Raw genomic sequence first — 19616 nt, 5'->3', positions numbered from 1 at the left:
TGGATGTTTTCAAGTTTCAAAAGTATGTTATGCATTTTGTAGTAATCTCACAATTTAATGGGAAAATGCAAATCTGTCACGTGTAGATCTTCCTTTTTTTTAAAGGTATGAAAAATAGGTATTTGAATGTCGAAGGTAGCTCCCGTCTTTTTTCGCAGTACAAGGAAAGCGGAAATACGTCCTTGTCGATGTGTTGTGCTTTATACACAGTAAAAAAAAAAAAAAAAATCAATGTTGCTGAATCCCCCCGCCCCCGCCCTCCGACCCCCCCAAAGGAAAAAAAGGAAGCATTTTGCGTGTCTAGGAAACGTGTGTGTATGTATATTGTTTCCATTTTATTTCCATTTAGGAGGATATAATTAGCGTAATGGGTCTTTGTTTGTCCGATTCCATTCCATGGAAATTACAAGTATGTTGTACATACTGCCAACAATTGTCTTGCAAGTTGAGGCCTACCTTTACTATGAGACTATAAAATAAACTATTTTATCCTTTGACGTGCCGCCCTGTGATTTATTCAGCCGTCACCTTTCCTTCAGTCTTTGAGGGCTGAAACAAACAAAACTTCAGGTTTTTCTGGTTTGCAGCGATGCAGGCAGGCGTCGAGAATAAAGGCCGAGGGCATGATGTACTTTAATGTTTGATTATGTAACAATTCTCCCCTTACACCGGTGTAGTTCATAAGCTATGTGGAGGTGGGGAGGGACTGGGCCAGCTGCTGTTTTCAACAACAAGCAGCCGACTTACACAGTGAACGGTCTTCTTTTATTTAAGGGATGGATCTTTGGCTTTAATTTCCTGCTTTGAGGCAGCAACTGAGACACGGGGAGGCAATGAGTCAATGTTTCCCTGTAACAGTCCGTCCTGACCTCCCCAAAGGAAAGACACGTTTTATTTACCGAAACTTTGTTTCTTTGACAGGGATTTCTCTGGACTGTCAGTCGGGTAGCTAATTAACATAAATTAAAATTAATCTGATAAAAGAAGCTCCTTAAAGACATAATCTGGAGTTTTAGTAAATTGTAACAGGGTTTTTTTTCCTGAAGTTTTATAGACTAAAAAGATTAAATAATCATTTATTGCCTAAACTAACTTGAATCAGATCTTTGCAGAAAATTACGGAGCATGAAATAAGCATTTTGTTGGAGCTTTACTGGGTCCTTTATTCTTTTATTTTCTTGTTCTGAAGGTAATCAAATGTAAATATACAGAGTCTCACTGTAGTTTTTAATGTAATGTGTTATGAAGCGTCGTGTAACAGTTTTAAAACATTTTCTAACACCGTGATGAAAAGTGCTATAGAAAGTTTTATTAACTTACAGTAACACTGGAACCGTAGAAAGTTTCACTTTTATTTCAGATTGAAAACAAGAGGCATTGCAAGCAAGAAATTCAGCTGAATGCGAAGCTGCCCACACACAACTGCTGACCGTTACTCAGGCAAACTGCTCCTAAAACTCCAGCCCTCGTTTCTACTGAGGGTCGACCAATCCGACCGGTTCCTGGGCTCGTCTACATCAGACCTGACCGCTGGTTTGCCGGTTCGAGTCCATTCCCCGGAGATGGCTGGTTCACACGCAGTGACGTCTCCGCTGAGGTCTAACTAAGACTGGTCTGCTGATCCGGTGGCGGTGGCGTCGTTGTCGGCGGCGGGGTCCGACTGTCTGTCTTCAGCAGAAGCTTCCGGCTGCTTGCTGCCCCCGGGAACGGGCAGCCGGAGAAAGAACTGCAGGGCACGAGCCACCTTCTCTGGACAAATGTTGTAAACTGGATGAGTTGGAGCCTGGAGAGGGAACGAGGAAAATAAGACGACTGATGCACCACAAGCTCTTATTTTTAAGCTTCATCTAATCTGATTTGGATCCAATTACAGCTTCAGTATTACCTATACTCTATGATTACTGTAACAATTATAGCATGTAAATCGACTCCAGTAACCATGGAGAGGTCCTGAAACCCAGAATGTCAAAAGGTGTGTGGACTTAATCTGAAACTTAAACTTATGACCAACATAAAAGGTGAGCGGACAGTAAATCAACAACACCAATAATATGTAATGCAAATCATTACAGCAGTAAATCCTGCCTTTGTCCTCACACCAGGATCTTCTGCAACCGTCACGTCTGAGAGCAACGCCCTCGAGGGTGACGAAAGCTGCTCGGCGCGTCACTTTTATTTGCGTGATTTTGTTTTTCTACATATATGAAGGGAAGTCTGAGAACAAGAATTAACTGGGAGAACTCGAAACTTCCACTTTTACATTTTGTTTGTGGTACGGGGACAAAACACTGCGATGCCACAGATGCAGCTTCAGAAATGTCCAGAGTTGCAACACCAACACCTGTCTTCTGTTTTTGAAACATCATCAGCGGCAGGGTTGATGTTTTGTCCACACTCAGTAGACTTGGAGAGCCACGACCTAAAGATGTGATGAAATGCTGTCGGTGGGTGGCTGAGTTATCAAGAGCTGATACATATTCATGTACAGAGGGCAGACTTACAGTAACCAGCTGGAAGGTGCCAGTAACGCAACAGGAAAGTGAAACCACAGCCGGTGGCGCTCACATCTTTAAGTAAAACCACATCTGAGCTCCACCCGTCGGCCGACGCTTCTCTTTTTAGATTTGCATAGAAATGTAACTAGATGAGGAAATAAACCCGGAGAGCGGCACGCTGAAGACACCAGGCGAAGAACAGCGTCATGCTCTCATGACTTAATGCAAATGCATAAAAAAAAAATCATTTACTTCCTGGAGTTTGAAAGACTTTCAGTTCATTTCATTTACACATTTTCCTTGTGTAGATGCTGATGGCAGCCACTAAATCATCCAAACTGATCACACCGGCTCGTTTGTTCATAAATATGACTAATGCTCATCTTTTCTGGGCCGCAACCTCGACACACGCGAGGTTGTGGAGCGCTACAGCGAGGACATATGGCAGAGAGAGATGGACACCGATTCCTGGAGTCTCCGCTGGTTGCCTGGCAACCTCGCACTTGACTCCTGGAAGTCGCTGCCCCCGGGGCCAAGAAATTGTCCGTCACACGAGTGCCCGTAAAAAAAAACACACACCAGAGATTTGTCTTCTTTGAGACATCGTGTGCTGCGATAAACAGTGCGTGAAAGGTGGTTTGCATGCTCGCAGAGAGAGGAGCTCGTCTGACAGACAAAGAAAGGACAGAAGTATAACAAGGTTTCTAAATGAAACTTCTGCATTACGTACTTCCACTCGTTTTGCATATTAGCCAGAATTATTGTTTAACCTAAAAACAATCCATTCGTATCAGTAACTCTCTGGATTAATCTGCTGCAGCCTCACCAGTCTGTTCTCCTCCATGCCGAGGATCATCTCGTGATGGAGGTCCGTGTTTCCAAAGTGCTGCGCGATGGAGAGGCCGCTCAGGCAGTAACACGTGTGGTAGAAATCTCTGGACCTGGACGCATGAAGACATACAAACATAAGACGACGACGTGCATGAATAAAACCATGTGAGTCACATTTGACTGCGTAGAGCGCGTGTGTGTGTGTGTGTGTGTCCAGATGGTGTGGGACTGACTTGCCAGGCTTATCCAGGAGGCCCCCTGTTGGGCTCTGACAGCACAGGAGGATGTACTCCTGCAAAGCCTGCTGCTCGAACATCCACCGCTGCCGACTCAGCTCCGACTCTCCTGGTTTTAAAAAATGATATTGCGTTATAAAAACACTTTCCAGTGCAAACGTCCTGTAGTTAAACCCTTTTATGTCCTGAATGTTTCTCTTTCTAATACGTGATGTATTTTCCGAGCAGTCTTGTTTACTGTACACATCGGATGATCAGTGTCATGCAGCAGAAAATGCCAATTTTCAAAAGCACGGGGATGTAAACGTGACCTCCTCCTTTAAAAAAGGCTTATTTCTTGGTAGCACACTGGTATTCACTCAGTGTAGCTGACTTGTATGGAGGAAACACAAGCCAGAACAAGAAAAGAAATCACACTTAATTCCACAAACAAACTCTAAACATGTTTTTTAATTACACTTAAGACCTGAAAATTGATAGAGTTGATCCTCGAGGGAGGAAGCAGTAATGATCGGAGTTTTGATGAAGACAAAAAGTTGTTCTCGATGTTTTTAACCTTTAACTAACTCTTAAAGAACCAAAGGTGCGGTACCTTCTTTGAATAAGGCTCTGTGGAGGAGAGGGAGGAGTCCGGCCTGCCAGAAAGAGTAGCAGCCATCCACCAGTTTGTTACAGCGTCCCTGGAAGCCCCCTTCGAATCGCATTTGTCTGCTGATCACCCACCGCTGAGGACGACACACACAAACACATTCAACACAACTGCAAACAATCACCGGGTCCAGAGAGGTAAGTAGAAGGGATGAGGGGAAGCGGCGTGTCTTGATATCGTCAAAATGGGAGGGGAATCTGCAATATCGTTGCCATGGAAACCCCTAATTGGTGCACATCCAGTCTGCTCGGCTTGGACTGAGTAATTGTGAAATGAAACCGGGTTTAATACCAGCTGGGTGTCTAATCAGGCCGAGGAAGAGGGAGGACAATGTTTAGCTTATTAAGATTAGTTCGGGGATTCATCGCAGCCCCTGAAGGAGGAAGAAGAACTCTGTTTGAGTGAGGAACCAAGAGTTTAACACGGAGGAGGAGGTGAAGGATAGACGGGTACGTAAAACAAAAGGAAACGCACTGATAAATATGCATCATATTCATATTTTTAGACGGCCTGACCTTCACACATTTTGTTTAGTATAAACATGCAATCATTAACGCCTCTACAGCAGCAGAGTCTGAACAAACACACAAATATCTGAATGTGGAGATACTTCTTCCTTCATGTTGTCACGAGGAAATCTGAAAAACACGTGACGTGAACAGTGATCTTTGATCCCCATCATAAACGCTTCATGTGCAGTCTTTATTAGATTAGAACAGACGGGCTGATCACTCATTGGCCAGGCTGCACTGTGGGAATGACGCTGCTTCCCTCGCCTCCTCGATACGTGACAGGTCATTTGCAATATTCTCCTCCACGAGCCAAGAGATATTTCTCTTATTCAGATGCAGCACTGATACACAAATCGTTGATTAATATCAGTTCTACATCTTGCTACTCTTACTCAAACGCACTTTTAAACGTTACATTCTCTTCATCGTCATTCTCGCTGTTCAAATTCCTGAAGAAGAGAAATGTCCCTGCTCTTCAAAATATTTGTTGCCCTTGGAAACGTATCTTTAGTAATATCGAGTATTAAATCCACATAAATCTGAGAGCTGCCGTCGACGTGAATCTTTTCCCAGCGTTCGTGATGTATTCATTCTCTCAGGGATTGAAACTACATCGATCATAACGGACGACTTCATGAGCCATTTTTTGTTCACGGCGACTTAAATATGGCATCATTTAAAGAAAACAAACAAAAAGAACTGAACACGCCCTGTGAAAAGATCCATCGGATCAATGTGCTGCTGTAAATTAGAGACTGGATTCTTGAGACAGATGTGTTTTCAGATGTTTTCCTGTCTCCAGATCAGATGAATGTGAATACAGTGCTACAATATTGACTTGTTTTGGAGATTAGGGGCGAAAGATGTTGCCTATAAAATGTTTTAAAGCAGGTGACATCTTGAAATATCTTCAGTGTAACAAATTCTCACATTTGAGAAGCTGGAAGCAGCAAATCTTTGAAATTTCTTGGTGGACTCTTTTTTTAATCAAACAAATGCACTATAAAAAACAATATAAGACTGTATCGACTGCTCTGATCCTTCTGTGTGACGCGGGTGTGAGTCACGCCGCTGTAGATAATCACGACCTGTTGTGGACTTCTGACCTTTGCTGAACCGCCCGGTGAGCTCAGGTTAAGCTGCTGAGACATATTTATGGACACACACACACAAACACACACAGCGACACTGGACACTTAAGAGGGTGTGTTCTGTTAGGCTTTGGCGTTGGATTGTGGATTTTACTGTGAGGTTGTCTAAAGGAGGGACATTTGCAGAGATCTACTAGCATGTGGGGAACAGGTTTTCACATGCAAATGTGGCTTTATGGCCGCACATGATTTGAATATATGATGGGCTGTGACAGTAGGATGGCAGTTACTGGAAGAGAATTTTACATCCTTGCTCATTTGAATTCCAAGTGGCAATTTTGCCTGAGCGATGAGTATGAAGAAACCAAAGCACTGACTTTCTGCTTTCAATGAGAGATGGTGAAACACACACAGACTTTCCTGGATGACCTTAAGCTATGTGTCATTAAGCATCTGCCCCTGCTGCAGAGTCCCTGAACACAACACTAAAGCTCTACCCGCACCAAAGCTCCGGGGCTTGCCTGTTCTGACCTCCTTCCTCTCTGGAAGCAGCCAAACGACAGGAGAGATTTCCTGCAGGGATCAACACAGCCTCTCGACGGTGACAACACAGCTGTAAAGAAAGCTGATGGAAACTCTGTCCTGGTGGCATCGTAAGCGGCTAAAACGGAAAAAATGTCAAGGTGTGGCTTACGGCTATGTCTCTAAACGATTCCACCGAACACATTCAGGGAAAGCGATCAAACTGTGTAATATCTCATACCAAAGTAGGTCTTCGGGAGACCTTATCGTCCGCTTCGCTAATGAAACCTCCCTCTGGGTTGGAACATTTTATTCCTATTTTATCGTAGCTGTGAGCAGCTTATTAAGAGAGATATTGCTTCAGCACAAAGGTCTGTTGTGACGCCGATGGCATCTTTTTCTCGTCTTCAGACTCGAGCCAAGCAGCAGCACCACGGGTTCATCTAAGAAGAGGAGGTTGTTTATAGCTTCTCACCAGCAAAGCTTTGAGATCCAGCATGTGTTCTTTGCCCAGGATGACGAGGGCAGCCGTGCCGCAGAAAGTGTAGCCACCGTGGGCCTCCAAACCCGGCACGCCGCTTAGACCGCCCTCCCAGTTCTGACAGCTGCGTACAGACACACAAGACACACAGTGAAACATTTTAATGGAGAAACGGAAAATGCTTTTTTTTAATCATTTATTAATAGACTGCAGTGGAGGTGGTGGTGGAGGTGGAGGTGGTGGTGGAGGGTTGTACCTGAGGATCCAGTTGGTCGTGTCCTCGAATAGTTTGGGCGTGAGGATGTTTGTGAGCGACGCTACAGAAGCTGCACAATACGCGCTCCTATAAAAAGGAAGAGACGCGAGTGGGTGAGCAGGAAGTCTCCTCCTACACTTACACATCATCTTACAAAGCCTTGTATTTTTAGACCGCGCACAAACACACACCAAACAGAAACATCCAGTTTGTTTGTTTTTTTTTTGTTTTCCTCTGCCGTCGACCTTGAACTCGTCGAGAATTCAAAAGACGGAGAAACAGTGACTCCGTCCCGCTGAGAAGCGTGGCACGTCTGAGTTTTATTCGTTGGTCGTTAAAGGTGCAGAGCGAACATGGAAACACGACTCCGAGCATGCTCAGTGACGACAGCTACACTCAAAATAACTTCAAAATAAACGTCACCGCTCGTTGTCGAAGTTCTCGTCGGTCTCTTCAGGTCATTTGTGTTTCTCATTTGAAGCACAGGCTGGTGTTTACCGTCTCCTACTACTCTCTGACTCTGTGGCCCATTTGTTCACGTAAAGATGATTTTTTTAAGGAAAAGTCTCAGTAATTACAGGAACAGCTGGGAACTTAGCGAACATTAGTCAAACTAGAAGTAACTAGTGCATTCGTATGGGGACTATTTCCAGCTGTGGATTAATATACGTTTAGTGCTCTGGCGTGCATTGCATGTGCAATTAATTCAAAATAAACTGGCCGTGATGATGTACTGTGTGTGTGATAAGCTATAATGAGCTTTAATTAGATGAATTCATTGTTTTCATGGGATTTATTGACAATAAGAAAAAACGCTGAACGTGACCAGACTTATCCCGACATGAAAAGTGGTGTTCTGCAAATCCTTCAGCTTCTTATGCAAATAAAAACCTTGAAAACATCAATTTGATCACCTCGGAAATTAAAACAAGGCTATGTTTTTGGTTTTTCACAAGTCGGTGACAGATAGGCAGCAAACCCGTCTCAGGGAGTTTCAGTAATACCCGACGATGGCAGAACATTAATTGGCTGGCGACAGATAACAGCCTCCTCTGAGAGTAGAAAGTAACTTTTGAGGTTCTTTGCCGAAACAGAAGATGAGACCTCAAAGCTGCTTATTAAAAGCACATAGTAGATTCAAAGAGAAAACACACACACACACACACACACACACACACACACAGTAACTCAAATGACATAAATCCACTCACGCAGGAGAGACGTGAGTATTTCTCGTCTTTTCTATCAACACCAAAGGGAGCAAAAAGAGAACAGAGAGACTTCTGCCTACATGTTTGTTGAAACGACTAAATGTGGCAGCAAATACACAATAATGCGGTTTAGATATCAAACATGCTCTTAATTGTGGCTATGATGTTTTTCATTTGGATGATTTATGGATTTTCCTGTGTGGCGCAGAGAAAACAAACAGGTGGAGCGGGCAGCGTTATCTCCTGGGCACTCACCTGACATCCACCTCTCCTCCGACGTGCATCACGAACGAGCCGTCGGGCTGCTTCACTGACCATAGGAAATCTAACAGCTTCTCCCTGGAGGAGACAGAGGTGATTCGAAAAAGAGGAAGAAGTGTTATGTCGAGAAGAGTGGCAGAGAGGGGGATATGAATCGACAGAAGGAGATAAAGATGAGAGAAAGAACAGAGGGAGGGGCGGAAGTGCTGCAAATTTAATAAAGCAGCTTCGGTTACACGGATACAAAAGGCAGAAGATGAAGAGGAAAACATCAAACCACCTCCAAATGCTTTCATAATAACATACTGGAAGATGTTTCTGTAATGTTCTACGCCGCCACAGTTATTACGGTGAAGTATTTACGGGCATTAATTAGAAAATGAATTCCAAAGATCGTTATACGGCGACTGCGATTAAAAGCTTTGAAATGTGAACTGATAAAATAGAAAAGAAATGAGCTCGCTGTAGTTATTTTATAATCTGAAACCTTTTCATTCAGACTGCATGACACTCGAAGGCGAGTTGATACATGCAGTGTTGTTTTAATTCTACTGTCTATACTACATCATGAGTTTTACTTCTACAACAAAGTCACCGTGACAAATTGCTGATCTCGGCATCTAAGAAGAGTTTATTTAGAAGTCGTAGGATGTCGGAAAAAAAATAATTTGCTCAACATCAAAAGCTGCTGAGCTGCTTGGAAAAAGACGGCAGTAATTGTGTCAGATACACATCCTCTTCTTCGATAGACAAAAGTGTCTTTTTCTACTAAAATATCTTGAGGCATTCAGCCAGCCAGAGTGTGTAGGAGAATTCAAACAAAGCAATCGACTTAACTATCAATCAATAAGTCATTTACAGACAGTGGGTTAACTGTGGCTGAGCGGCCGTACCTGTCTATAACATTATAGGCCTCTTCTGTGCCGATGATGCAGAGGGCGTTGACGGCAGCGTAGGTAGGTGCGAGGTGGGCGTGTTGTCCCGGTCCGCCGGCGAAACCCCCCGTCGGGCTCTGACAGCGAGCCAGAAACTGACACACTCTGCAGAGAAAAAGATCAAATATTTATGACTACAAACAGAAATAGACACCAATGAATGTTTCTATAGTAATGCTGAAATTTTTACATAACACTCAAAAAAAAAAAAAAAGGATCTTCAAGTGTTTTTGCATCTTTGGTTGCTGCATCTGCACGGATTATGTAACCATGGAGATTTAAGGGTTGGAGACGGAAGTTTCAACAGAAGGAGCGTCACAAATATTATCATGATATTATTGTTATTGTTCTCGGAGCTGCTCGGTTTCTGATGCTGCGTATAAAGTCAGATGATGCTCACATGCACAACAAAGTTTCCTTTAAGATGATAAAACTAATCTTTTAATAACGTCACTTGGATTTTTTTTCAGCTATCATTTTGCATCTCCGTCCTGCAGAAGTCCTCAGAGAAAGCGAGCTGCCTCTGAGCTGATGTGGCACCGAGGACTCGACCACAGTTTCCTTTTCTTTTCCAGCCTCGGTGCACAAAGCTGCTTCTCTCATTAAAAAAAAAACAAAAAAACGTCCTCTTCATCCTCGGCCATGGAGAGAAATCACAAAACTTTGAGTGTCGCCTTGAGCCAAACTGAGTTGGAAGTGAAACCTACATTAACTTTGGCCAACCGGTCTGGTTGCCAGCACTGACCTGAGAACAGTGTACACGTTTCATGGGACGGAGAAAGCAATCTGTTGTAGGTTCGCATTGTTCGAAATCCACGAACAGTGCCTGTGTGTTTTGTGTGCGCATGAGCACGAGGGTGTCACGCTGGCGCTGCGCTGTGCCAGCCGGTGTGTTGGCATTGCTTCGCGGTAATAATGAGAGCGTGGGTTGGCAGCCTGGCATTACTACTCGCTCCGGGGGTTTGCAGTGTTACTTTGGACCGGCAGTAATTTAACCGAATGACATTTTAGTGCCGATAACAGCAACGCTGTTTGAAGTTACAGCTGCATGGACATGATACACCTGCTCATTCTGCTCAATACTTCTATATTCATTACTTTGGGTGCTCGATTACAGATGAGAATTAAGATTAATTGCTGTTAATTATGGAAGCTGCAAGGGAAAGAAATGATTGAACACAACCGTGTGTTTGTATGTTTCATTGCTCATTGTGTGTTCTGTTTGGATGATTAGAAAAAGACTTTTGTTTCAGTGCCAGACTTTATTTTTAGAGCCTGGAAAGTTCTTGTCTTTGTATTGCTACATGTAAGAAGTTGTGTTCTGGCATATGCTGATTTACCACTGCAAATGTATTTTTGGCCTGGAGGAAATAATGCAGCCAGAAGCTCTTTTTTTTATTTGATTTTATTTAGAAATGTTGGCAGCGTGCTGTGGAACAGAAGCTTCTATTAAAAAGAAGTTTACAAAAACAAGGAGGGACTTTCAGTGGTCAGATCAGAGCAAAACAAAATGAAATAAAAAGAAAACATGGTCATTGAGTACTGGTGTAAATAGGTGCATCTACTTAATTTGTTTTCGTTCAGTTAGCACTGAAGTACTTTTGGTTTTGGATTCTATTCTTCAATTTCGTGCTACATATTTTGTCTCTTTTAACATTTTGGGACTATTATTATCCATTGGATCGGTGTGTTCATGTAGATCCTAAAAATCAATTGAATAAAAAATATATATATTGTGTTTTAGGGTGGCACGGTGGTGCAGTGGTTAGCACTGTTGCACGGTAGAAGGTTCCTGGTTCGAACTTCGCCCGGGGTCTTTTTGTGTCTGCGTGGCTTCTCTCCAGGCACTTTTTTTTTGTCTCTGTGTGCCCTTCAGCCTCCTGATGAGGATGAGCGGTTACAGAAGACGGATTATAGATATTTTGTGGTTTTTGAGTCCATGTGAGTTGGGAAATTTGTTTTGCATCACTTGTAATATTTACCCAAATAAAGTGCAGACACTAGAAGTGGTGATTTAACTCCTTTACTCAAGTGAAAAGCAAAAAAGTACAGCCTCTAAAATGTTCTTAAAGTATAAAAGGTACTCTCTTGGTTTCTCTGCAGCACATTTAGAGTGACTGTTGTGGCATCTTTCAGGGCTTTCATGCATGTTGGGAAGGCGTGCAATGAAATAAAAAAATGCATTAAAACTGAGGTCTGTTTTGAAAAAGTAAGGGGTACCTGAAAAAAACGACTTAAGTGCAGCAATAAAGTATTTGTACTTTGTTGCTTCTACCCTCTGGTTAATTTTCTATCAGCATTTGCTCTATTACAGTAATCAGGGGAACTATGCAATGATAAGAAATAATAAGAAGTCTTTGGCAGTGCACAGTTAATTTGGCTCCTCTTTGGTAGCAGTCTAGTTGTAGAGTGTGAGTCTGTGTGTCTGTGTGCGTGCGTGACTCACTCTGAGGCGACAACAGCAGGAATGTGCTCCTCTAGTAACTCCAGACTGTGAAGAATCCAAAAGCAAAGCCACGGTCTGCTAGCATCCAGACACTGCCCGCACGGAGAGAGACGCAGACACACACACACACACATCACATGATCAGACGGGCATCAGATGACCAATTATAGTAGTGAAAAGGAGTTTGTGAGATCAGTCGGAGACAAGAGTAAAAGTCTGCGGCACAGACGACGATAAGAGCTGACCAACATAAATACATGACGCTGTTTGTGATAAAAACAATAGTGTGTGATGACTTTTGTACGGCTTTTATTACATAATATCATGACTCAGCTCCTGATTTCCATTGCAAAGTCTTTCCGGGCATGAGAGCTAACGCTGCACTGTCAATCTGGCTTCTAAGTCAGTCAAGCTGGAGGTCGGCCTGCTGGACAACACATGCTTTTCTCTTTATTTTCTGGCCCGAGTGGAGAACATCGAACACACCAAAAATTTGAGATTTGACCTTCCTGAGAGCAGACGAGCAGAGTTTCTGCAAAGTGAATACAATGGTATTTCTATTTAAAGCAGAGCAGACGCACAACCGGAGGCGGTGAGTGTTACCGTCCTTCAGGTCTGCACGCAGGAAGTAACACAACCTCTGAGTGAACTTCTGCTGTACTGCACGTCTTATTAGGTTTTATAACACACACACACACACACACACACACACACACACACACACACTGCTGGAAGTGTGATACCGTACCTCGTAAGCGTCCGATAAGTGACGTAAGCCCTTCTTGAGATATAGGTAGTGTTGTTCCCGCAACAACGTTGGCCTGAAGACAAACCACAGGGGGGAGAAAGGTCGATTAGAAATAGGTAGCAAAAAATGTCAACACAGACGTCCGAATTAAAGAGGCTCCGTTCACTTCTCTTGACCTTTGAAAATCCTGTGTAACCTGGAGTCAAACACAAGCTGTGTCACTTATTTCTAAATTCATTTTGTATTTAATCTGTGAGTAAAAAACTACACCACCAAATCAAAGAATCACACAAGGCATTTATTTATTTACGTTTATATTTTGGGATATTTCAGCTCCTCTGCAGCCTAATTAGTGTTTCAGCAGAAACTAAAAGATAAGACAAGATACATTATATACGATATAAAAAGAGCTCGTTCAGCAATAAGAAGGAGCTCTACCACAGGTCCTTCATTCCAACAGCTGTCAGCCTCTGTCAGCATGACTTCATGACTTTTTCTATAGATTTATTATTTATGAGTCATCTCTTGTGTATACGAGCTGATGTGACAAGTGAATTTACCCGGTGTGGGATTATTAAAGTCTATTTTGTACTAGATATATTGCTGCATCATCATTTTGTATATTGATTTGTTCTTTTGTACGAGTTTTGTGCATATGTAGTAACGTCGCTGTGATGTGTGGCATTAGTCAAGCGCTCCAACGAGTCACTGTTTAGTTGTCAAATATTAAATGAAGTTTGAAGAAAAATGTCAAAGCTCTCCGATTCCAGCTTCTCAAATGTAATATTTATGAGTGCAATGTCGCTTTGAGAAAGAGTGATCAACATTTTATGTCTCGATCTATCAAGAAAATGTTCAACAGATTAAACTATGAGATGTCCTGTATTACTCTATGATACATACATCCCTATAGAAACTAGACATTAGATTAAAACAACACTCGACTGATCCCAGAAAAGCCACACACTGTTCCCTTCCATCATTTTAATGTCAGTGTGCACCACAGGAACACAGGTGTACTCTTTTCATAAGTGTATGACAGTATGTGTGTTAGTGAGTCAAAGACAGCTGACACTCCCACCACCATCCACCCACGGCCTGCCCTTTTCACGTAATGTTCGCCGCGACGATTGTAATTAAGCTCTACCTACACAGGGTTAGTCATAGATCGCTGCTCAAGGTTACATAGCAGTTATTTTGCAACACAACAACAATCAGAAAGAAAAAGAGCAGGACCGATGCTAAGCAGCTAAGAGCCGGTCCGCCCACCGCAGTCTTTCCTATCAGACGAGGACTCAGCTCGGCTGTTGAAAAGCTGAGGGTAGACGTGGCTGCAGACGAGCGTGGAAGCACATTAAACCTATAATCTGAGTTTCATGTTGAGCAGAGCGGAGAAAAGAGAAGAGAGCAAATCATTCGGTGTTTGAGGCTAAAAATGAAACACTTTGTTTTGGCAGCGATATCAGCTATAAAAAAAATAAATATTTTTATTAGTTTCATTATTTGTTTTAATATAAATATTGGTCGATTATGCAAGTTTCTTATTTGTGAGTTTCGTGCGTCGTACACTGGGGCGTACTGTTGTGTTTGTGGCCATTTGGAGGATGGTACAATCACAAATAAATATCATAAAATAGAAATGAAATCACACAGAAGTCTTCTTTTAAATAAAAATGATTTAAAGGGTGAGAGAGTTTGCAGCCTTGATCTCCTCGGGCATTTCTAGGACTTTGTTCTTCTTCCTGTAGTGGGAAGTTTGCAGAAAATATATCTAAACAGTCGACTGAAGAAAAGAAAAAAAAAAACAGGTTTGGCGTCCTGTCAAACATTTCTTACAGAGGTGGAGCTGCGGTGGGCGTAGATAAATTCCTGACTTTGTCATTTCTAAATTCCTGTCTACACCCTGAGATTTAATTCCCAAACAGGCAGACGTTTTCCTCTTGCTTTATCATTCTGGTCAATGCTCTCGGCCTTCCTCAGTGTGTGGGGAAGTCAGTTTGGTACCAGTATTTGTTCTTGTGAGATTCGACTGCTTAAATTATTAATCACATTCTCATATGAACCTTTATCCAAACGTTGAAGACTAAAAAGCATGAATATCATTCATTTATATTCAACCAAACGCACCTCCCCATTGGCTGCGATGCCGCTGACATTCAGGTTCCATGCAGTTGTCATAGAAATGAAATGAGTCACCCCATTAGGAGAGGACTGATGACAGCTGATAGCAGGAGCAAAGTATGTGGGCTGATCAGCACACCGTTTAGGTAACAGCCGTCGCCGCACGCCGCCGCGCGGGCCGTCTCTATTGGCAAACAGCAGGTGTTTGTGATCAAAAGCAGCCGCGGCCATTGGAAATGTCTCATAATAGCAGCGACTCGTCAGAGCCCTATGAATAGACGACCATCATCACGACGGCTGCACATTATCCGACCAATTTGTCGGTTGGGTAATGATTTTTACAGACTGCGTGCAGGCTTTGATGATGACTTGTCTGATTTCACATAATTATTGGACTAATATCTCGCCTAAAGAGAGCCACGTGTCTGAAGTTAACGCAAAGCTACTTCATTTTCCGTCTGCTTTACATAGACGAGGCGGTCTCGCCTCCCTTAAAGGAGTATTTCAACCAACTAGCACTGAACTCTTTCAGTGTTCTCAGACAGTCGAAAACAAATTATTAAAATCAATGCAATATTTGATTAATCTATGCTTAAATTTAGGATTTAATGTGTTTCGGCAGTCCTACTTTCATTTTCTGATACATAGATGTGATCAGACTAAAGGCTAAAAACCAAAGACAGGGCAGTAACAGTGTATGTAGGGCAGAGAGAGTTTCCTGGGGGAGATTTTCTTGTCAGATGTTTGCTGACTGATGGTAAGCACTGAGCAGCGTGAAACATTACCATAACTGCTGTTGTGAAAACAACTTAATAATGTCTCTCGGGCAGTCTTTGTGTAACAATAATAGAAGTATGAATTTTAGAACATGCTGTCTGTAAAGACGCACAGCGTGAAGGCACCGCGGATACTCACTGTGGTAAGCTGTGGATCTGCTTGTAAACACTGACGACTTCTTCGATGCTCTGTTCCACTTTTTTCTAGTGGAAAAAAAGAGAGAGCGGGAAAGAAAGAGGAGAGTGTAAACAGTCATTATTGAAGGTCATCACGAGCTGAAGAGTAAAAAAACTCATTCAGCCTTTCATCAGCCGAACGCAGAGCAGATGTACGGAGTAGATTTCTGTTATTCTCATTATAAGTGGCTGTGTGGGTTGTTTGTATAACATATACAACACACTAGTTACAATTTAAAATATGTTTTGATCGACGGAGGATAGATAAATATGAACCAGACGACTGACCTGGAATGATGAACCCCAAATATATCGCTTATATCGGCGTAGAGGCAATTTTTTTAAGCTTTGGAAGATAACACAAGTTCAATTGTAGCGATCTATGTAAGGCTGTAAAACAAACCAGGTGTGGATGAAGACTTACAGCAGGTTCTGTTTGTTCAACATGTGTTTGACAAATTCATCACACCGTCTCCTTTTTGTCGCAGTTCTGGATAATGGAGCACTGAAATCTATTTCATTCTCTCCACTTTGAGTTCTGCTCGGAAATTACACTCCTGTGCGTGAAGGAGTTCAAACCCGTCGTTGTGCAAACAGGCAGAGGAGCAGAGAGAGAGAGCGAATTTTTTGATCTCACGCCTCTGAATTTCACTCATTTTATTGCTCCTTTTCAGAGGAGATCCACTTTAACGTTCACTTTCTTCTGCGGTAACGTTCGCTCAAACTCTGCTTTGCATTAGGAGATGGGCGTGCACGTTAAAAGCTGCCAGACTGACTGGCTGCTGTGTCGTTTATTTATGCTGTGTGATGGACAGACAGAAAAGATGTCAAAAGTTTGATTACACTTAAGAGATTGCTTTATGATTTGTATTCATACTTTTTAATATACTGGTTTATCCAGCAGAGTAAAGTGCAATTTAAAAAAAACTGTGGCAAGAGATAGGCATTGTCAACTAAATGTGGTTGACAATGCGCATGTTTAATTATTTAACAGAATATTCAAATTAAAGCAGCCTTGCATTGTGATGTCGGTCTGTTTTCTTTCCATCTGACTGTAATCTGTGAATTTGATCTCCCTAAAGTTGGTATCATCTCAAAAATCCAACACCACCATTTACAACATATATGCCAGAAAAACAAACAAAGGACCACAAGCCAAGGTGTAGCATGACTTTAGAGTAAATGAGTCAATCTGTATATGAAGGATGAAAGATGCGACAGTTTCCTGTTATTTATCCTGTTATAGTGCACGACATGTTACAGCTGAAAGATAAACGTGCCAGTGCTCTCTGATAAACTACACAAAGGCCACGCTGTTTCTGAACGACCTAAAGACTGCAGCAGTTATATGCTGCAGTTTCTGACACTATACTGTAATGTTTTATATATACACACATATATACACACACACACACACACATCTATATATATATATATATATATATATATATAGGGTCGTTGTATAGATGTATAGCATGATTAACTTCTTAACACAGACATAAACTTAAACATCTATACAAAGACATACTACATACAGACGTACGTGTGTGTGGGTGTATGTATATATATATATATGATATATAACAATACACACACACGCACGTACGTCATAGCATATATACACATACACACACACACACACACACATATATATATATATATATATATAATATAATATAGATATAGATTATAGATAGATAATATAGATATATATATATATATATAGAGCAGAGAGAGAAAGAGAGAGAGAAGACTATATAGATACAGTATAGTGTGCAGAAATACATACATACATAATACACACCATATATATGAGAATATATAGATATATCTATAGTCTTTGTGTGTGTGTGTGTGGTATATATATATATATAATATATATATATATAACACACACACACACACACACCACACACACACACACACAGATAGATATAGATATCTATAGATATATAGCATCTATATAGTCAAATCATATATACACACACACACATATCTCTATATAATTCGATATATAGATATATATATATAGTCTTTGTATAGATATAGGTGTTTAGCACGGGTTAACTTCTTAACACAGTTATATATTTATTTTCTATGCATTTTTCTTGTTTAACTTGTAGAGTTTAAACTCCTCTGCACATCTTTAATTCCATATAAACATAACATATAACACAAATAAAACACATAAAAGATAAAACAAATAATTTATATGAAGCTCTTTGTTGTCGGTTAACCGTTAAACTGTCTGGACCGTTACTCAGCTAACGGCTGAATTAAGACAACTCGCTTTAATCTCTTTAACGGACAATGCTAGCTACCTTAGCCTTAAGCACAGCGAGCTGATAAACGAGAGTTAGTTTTTTTATTTTAATTATTTACAGGTCGTATTCATAGAGTGAAAAGTTGTTATTTTTTCTTTTTATAAATGACACAGATGAATCACTTGTCTCACTTTTTCCTCAGACGCCGTCTAAGCGCGTTAGCCACGTTAACCTAACGGCAGCTAATCTGTTGTCTCCTCACCTGCTCCACTGAAGTCACCGTCTCCACCCCGTCATCCACGAACATCTCGGCCGAGTGGCGCTCGTTGAAGCACCGCAGAGGAGCCGGCACGCCGTCCATGGTGATGGAGATGGTGGTGGTGACGGTGATGGCGGTGTGGACTGTTAGCTGCTGTGCTGTCGGTTTGTTTTGACACACTTCGGATGGACTCCCGCTCACTTCCTGTTGAGGTTAGTGTGGGCGGAAACTGCGCGCACACACCCCACGCTCACCTACGGCGTCTCCAAGGGAACAACAAACCTCCTTCACACACACACACACACACACACACACACACACACACACACTTTTTTTTTTATTTTAAAAAGTGTGTGACGTTACTTTTACGACAAATAAAAAAAAGTGTTAATGAGTGAGTGCGTTTATTTCATCGCTGTCCTCTGATTGGTGCTTTGTCACTGACCTCGAGAGAAGAAATGCCACCGCGCGCGTAACGCAATAAAATACCGGAAGTAGTGCGGTTTGAACTTCAAAATAAATGCCAATTTTTTTATGAAGAAACAGCAATAAACACTTTTTTTTGTTTTTTTTTTAGCCTTTATGGACACTTATATCTGTTACAAAGTTACAGATGTTATGGAATTTTCTATCCTTAGGTTACACGAGGTCACGTGTGGGCCTCAGCAGTATTAGTTGTTTGGCTTTGGATGAGAACAGTAGGTGCCAGTCTATCTCAACACTGTGTGGCCAAGGTCGAAGAGACCTATTGCTGCCTTCCTAGACATAATAGATAGCTTGTTGTTGACGGTCCAATCTGTGTCTTCAGACTAGAATATGCTGACGATAACACCTCCATGAGTAAAAACATCCTCTTTGACTAATTCTGGGCGTGTAGTATTTGTGGTGTTATCTTGGGGTTTAAAGCCGATCCACCAGGATGAATTCGGCAGAATGTGAGACCGACTCAGGCACTTCTGATGAACTTTGAGAGTGTCTCTAATTCTCCTTGGCCAAGCATCAATAAATATTACAGCATAAGACATCAGAGGCTCCTCCTATAACACTTTCTTCCCTCCTGACCTCACCATTGACCTTTGACTTCGGCAATTTCTCCACAACAACAGACACTAAGTAAGTGTGGACTGGTCTTTTGCACACTGTACAACGACGGTCTTAATTCAAGATTCAAGAGATTTATTGTCATTTGCAAGTAAAAACACACAGTTTATACAGCAATGAAATTCTTGTTTTGCCGTCTCCCTTTACACACAACAGCAATAAGAAAACAAAATACGCAACACAGTAATGCAACGCTTATATCATTAGCCTACATGAACTTTTTTGGATAGAAACAGCTTGAAGA

General features: G+C 41.8%; 2 protein-coding genes across 3 annotated transcripts in view; one reads left to right on the top strand and one right to left on the bottom strand.

Annotated features, from left to right (window-relative positions):
• Positions 1 to 1287: 1287 nt before the first annotated feature.
• Positions 1288 to 18551, bottom strand: fntb (farnesyltransferase, CAAX box, subunit beta). 2 transcript variants are annotated; one of them, XM_027284317.1, is made up of 12 exons: positions 18275 to 18549; positions 15711 to 15775; positions 12675 to 12747; positions 11927 to 12018; positions 9439 to 9585; positions 8540 to 8623; positions 7074 to 7160; positions 6812 to 6941; positions 4155 to 4287; positions 3560 to 3671; positions 3322 to 3436; positions 1288 to 1783 (listed from the first exon to the last, which is right to left on the bottom strand). In XM_027284317.1, the coding sequence occupies exons 1-12, from the start codon at positions 18371 to 18373 to the stop codon at positions 1604 to 1606; spliced, it is 1317 nt and encodes a 438-aa protein (XP_027140118.1). In that variant the 5' UTR covers positions 18374 to 18549; the 3' UTR covers positions 1288 to 1603. The 2 variants fall into 2 exon arrangements, 1 of the variants encoding a protein (XP_027140118.1); XR_003463202.1 differs by having other exon boundaries at positions 1646 to 1783; positions 3564 to 3671; positions 18275 to 18551.
• Positions 4288 to 19616, top strand: part of rab15 (RAB15, member RAS oncogene family) — a 29713-nt gene continuing 14384 nt past the window's right edge. The window contains exon 1 of the mRNA XM_027284318.1: positions 4288 to 4348. The gene's annotated coding sequence lies outside the window, so the exon portion shown is untranslated. The remainder of the gene's footprint in view (positions 4349 to 19616) is intronic.

Source organism: Larimichthys crocea, chromosome XI, assembly GCF_000972845.2.
Source record: "Larimichthys crocea isolate SSNF chromosome XI, L_crocea_2.0, whole genome shotgun sequence".
NCBI lineage: Eukaryota > Metazoa > Chordata > Actinopteri > Sciaenidae > Larimichthys > Larimichthys crocea.
This window is presented reverse-complemented; position numbering and strand designations above follow the sequence as displayed.

Bases quoted from the DNA above. Each gene is read 5' to 3' on its own strand.
- fntb (XM_027284317.1), bottom strand. From the start codon at position 18,373: ATGGACGGCGTGCCGGCTCCTCTGCGGTGCTTCAACGAGCGCCACTCG. The intron at 9,586-11,926 runs GTGAGTCACGCA...TTTTCTCTGCAG, and splicing joins CCTGCTGTTGTCGCCTCAGA to AGTGTGTCAGTTTCTGGCTC. The intron at 4,288-6,811 runs GTGAGAAGCTAT...TGTCGTCCTCAG, and splicing joins TGGATCTCAAAGCTTTGCTG to CGGTGGGTGATCAGCAGACA.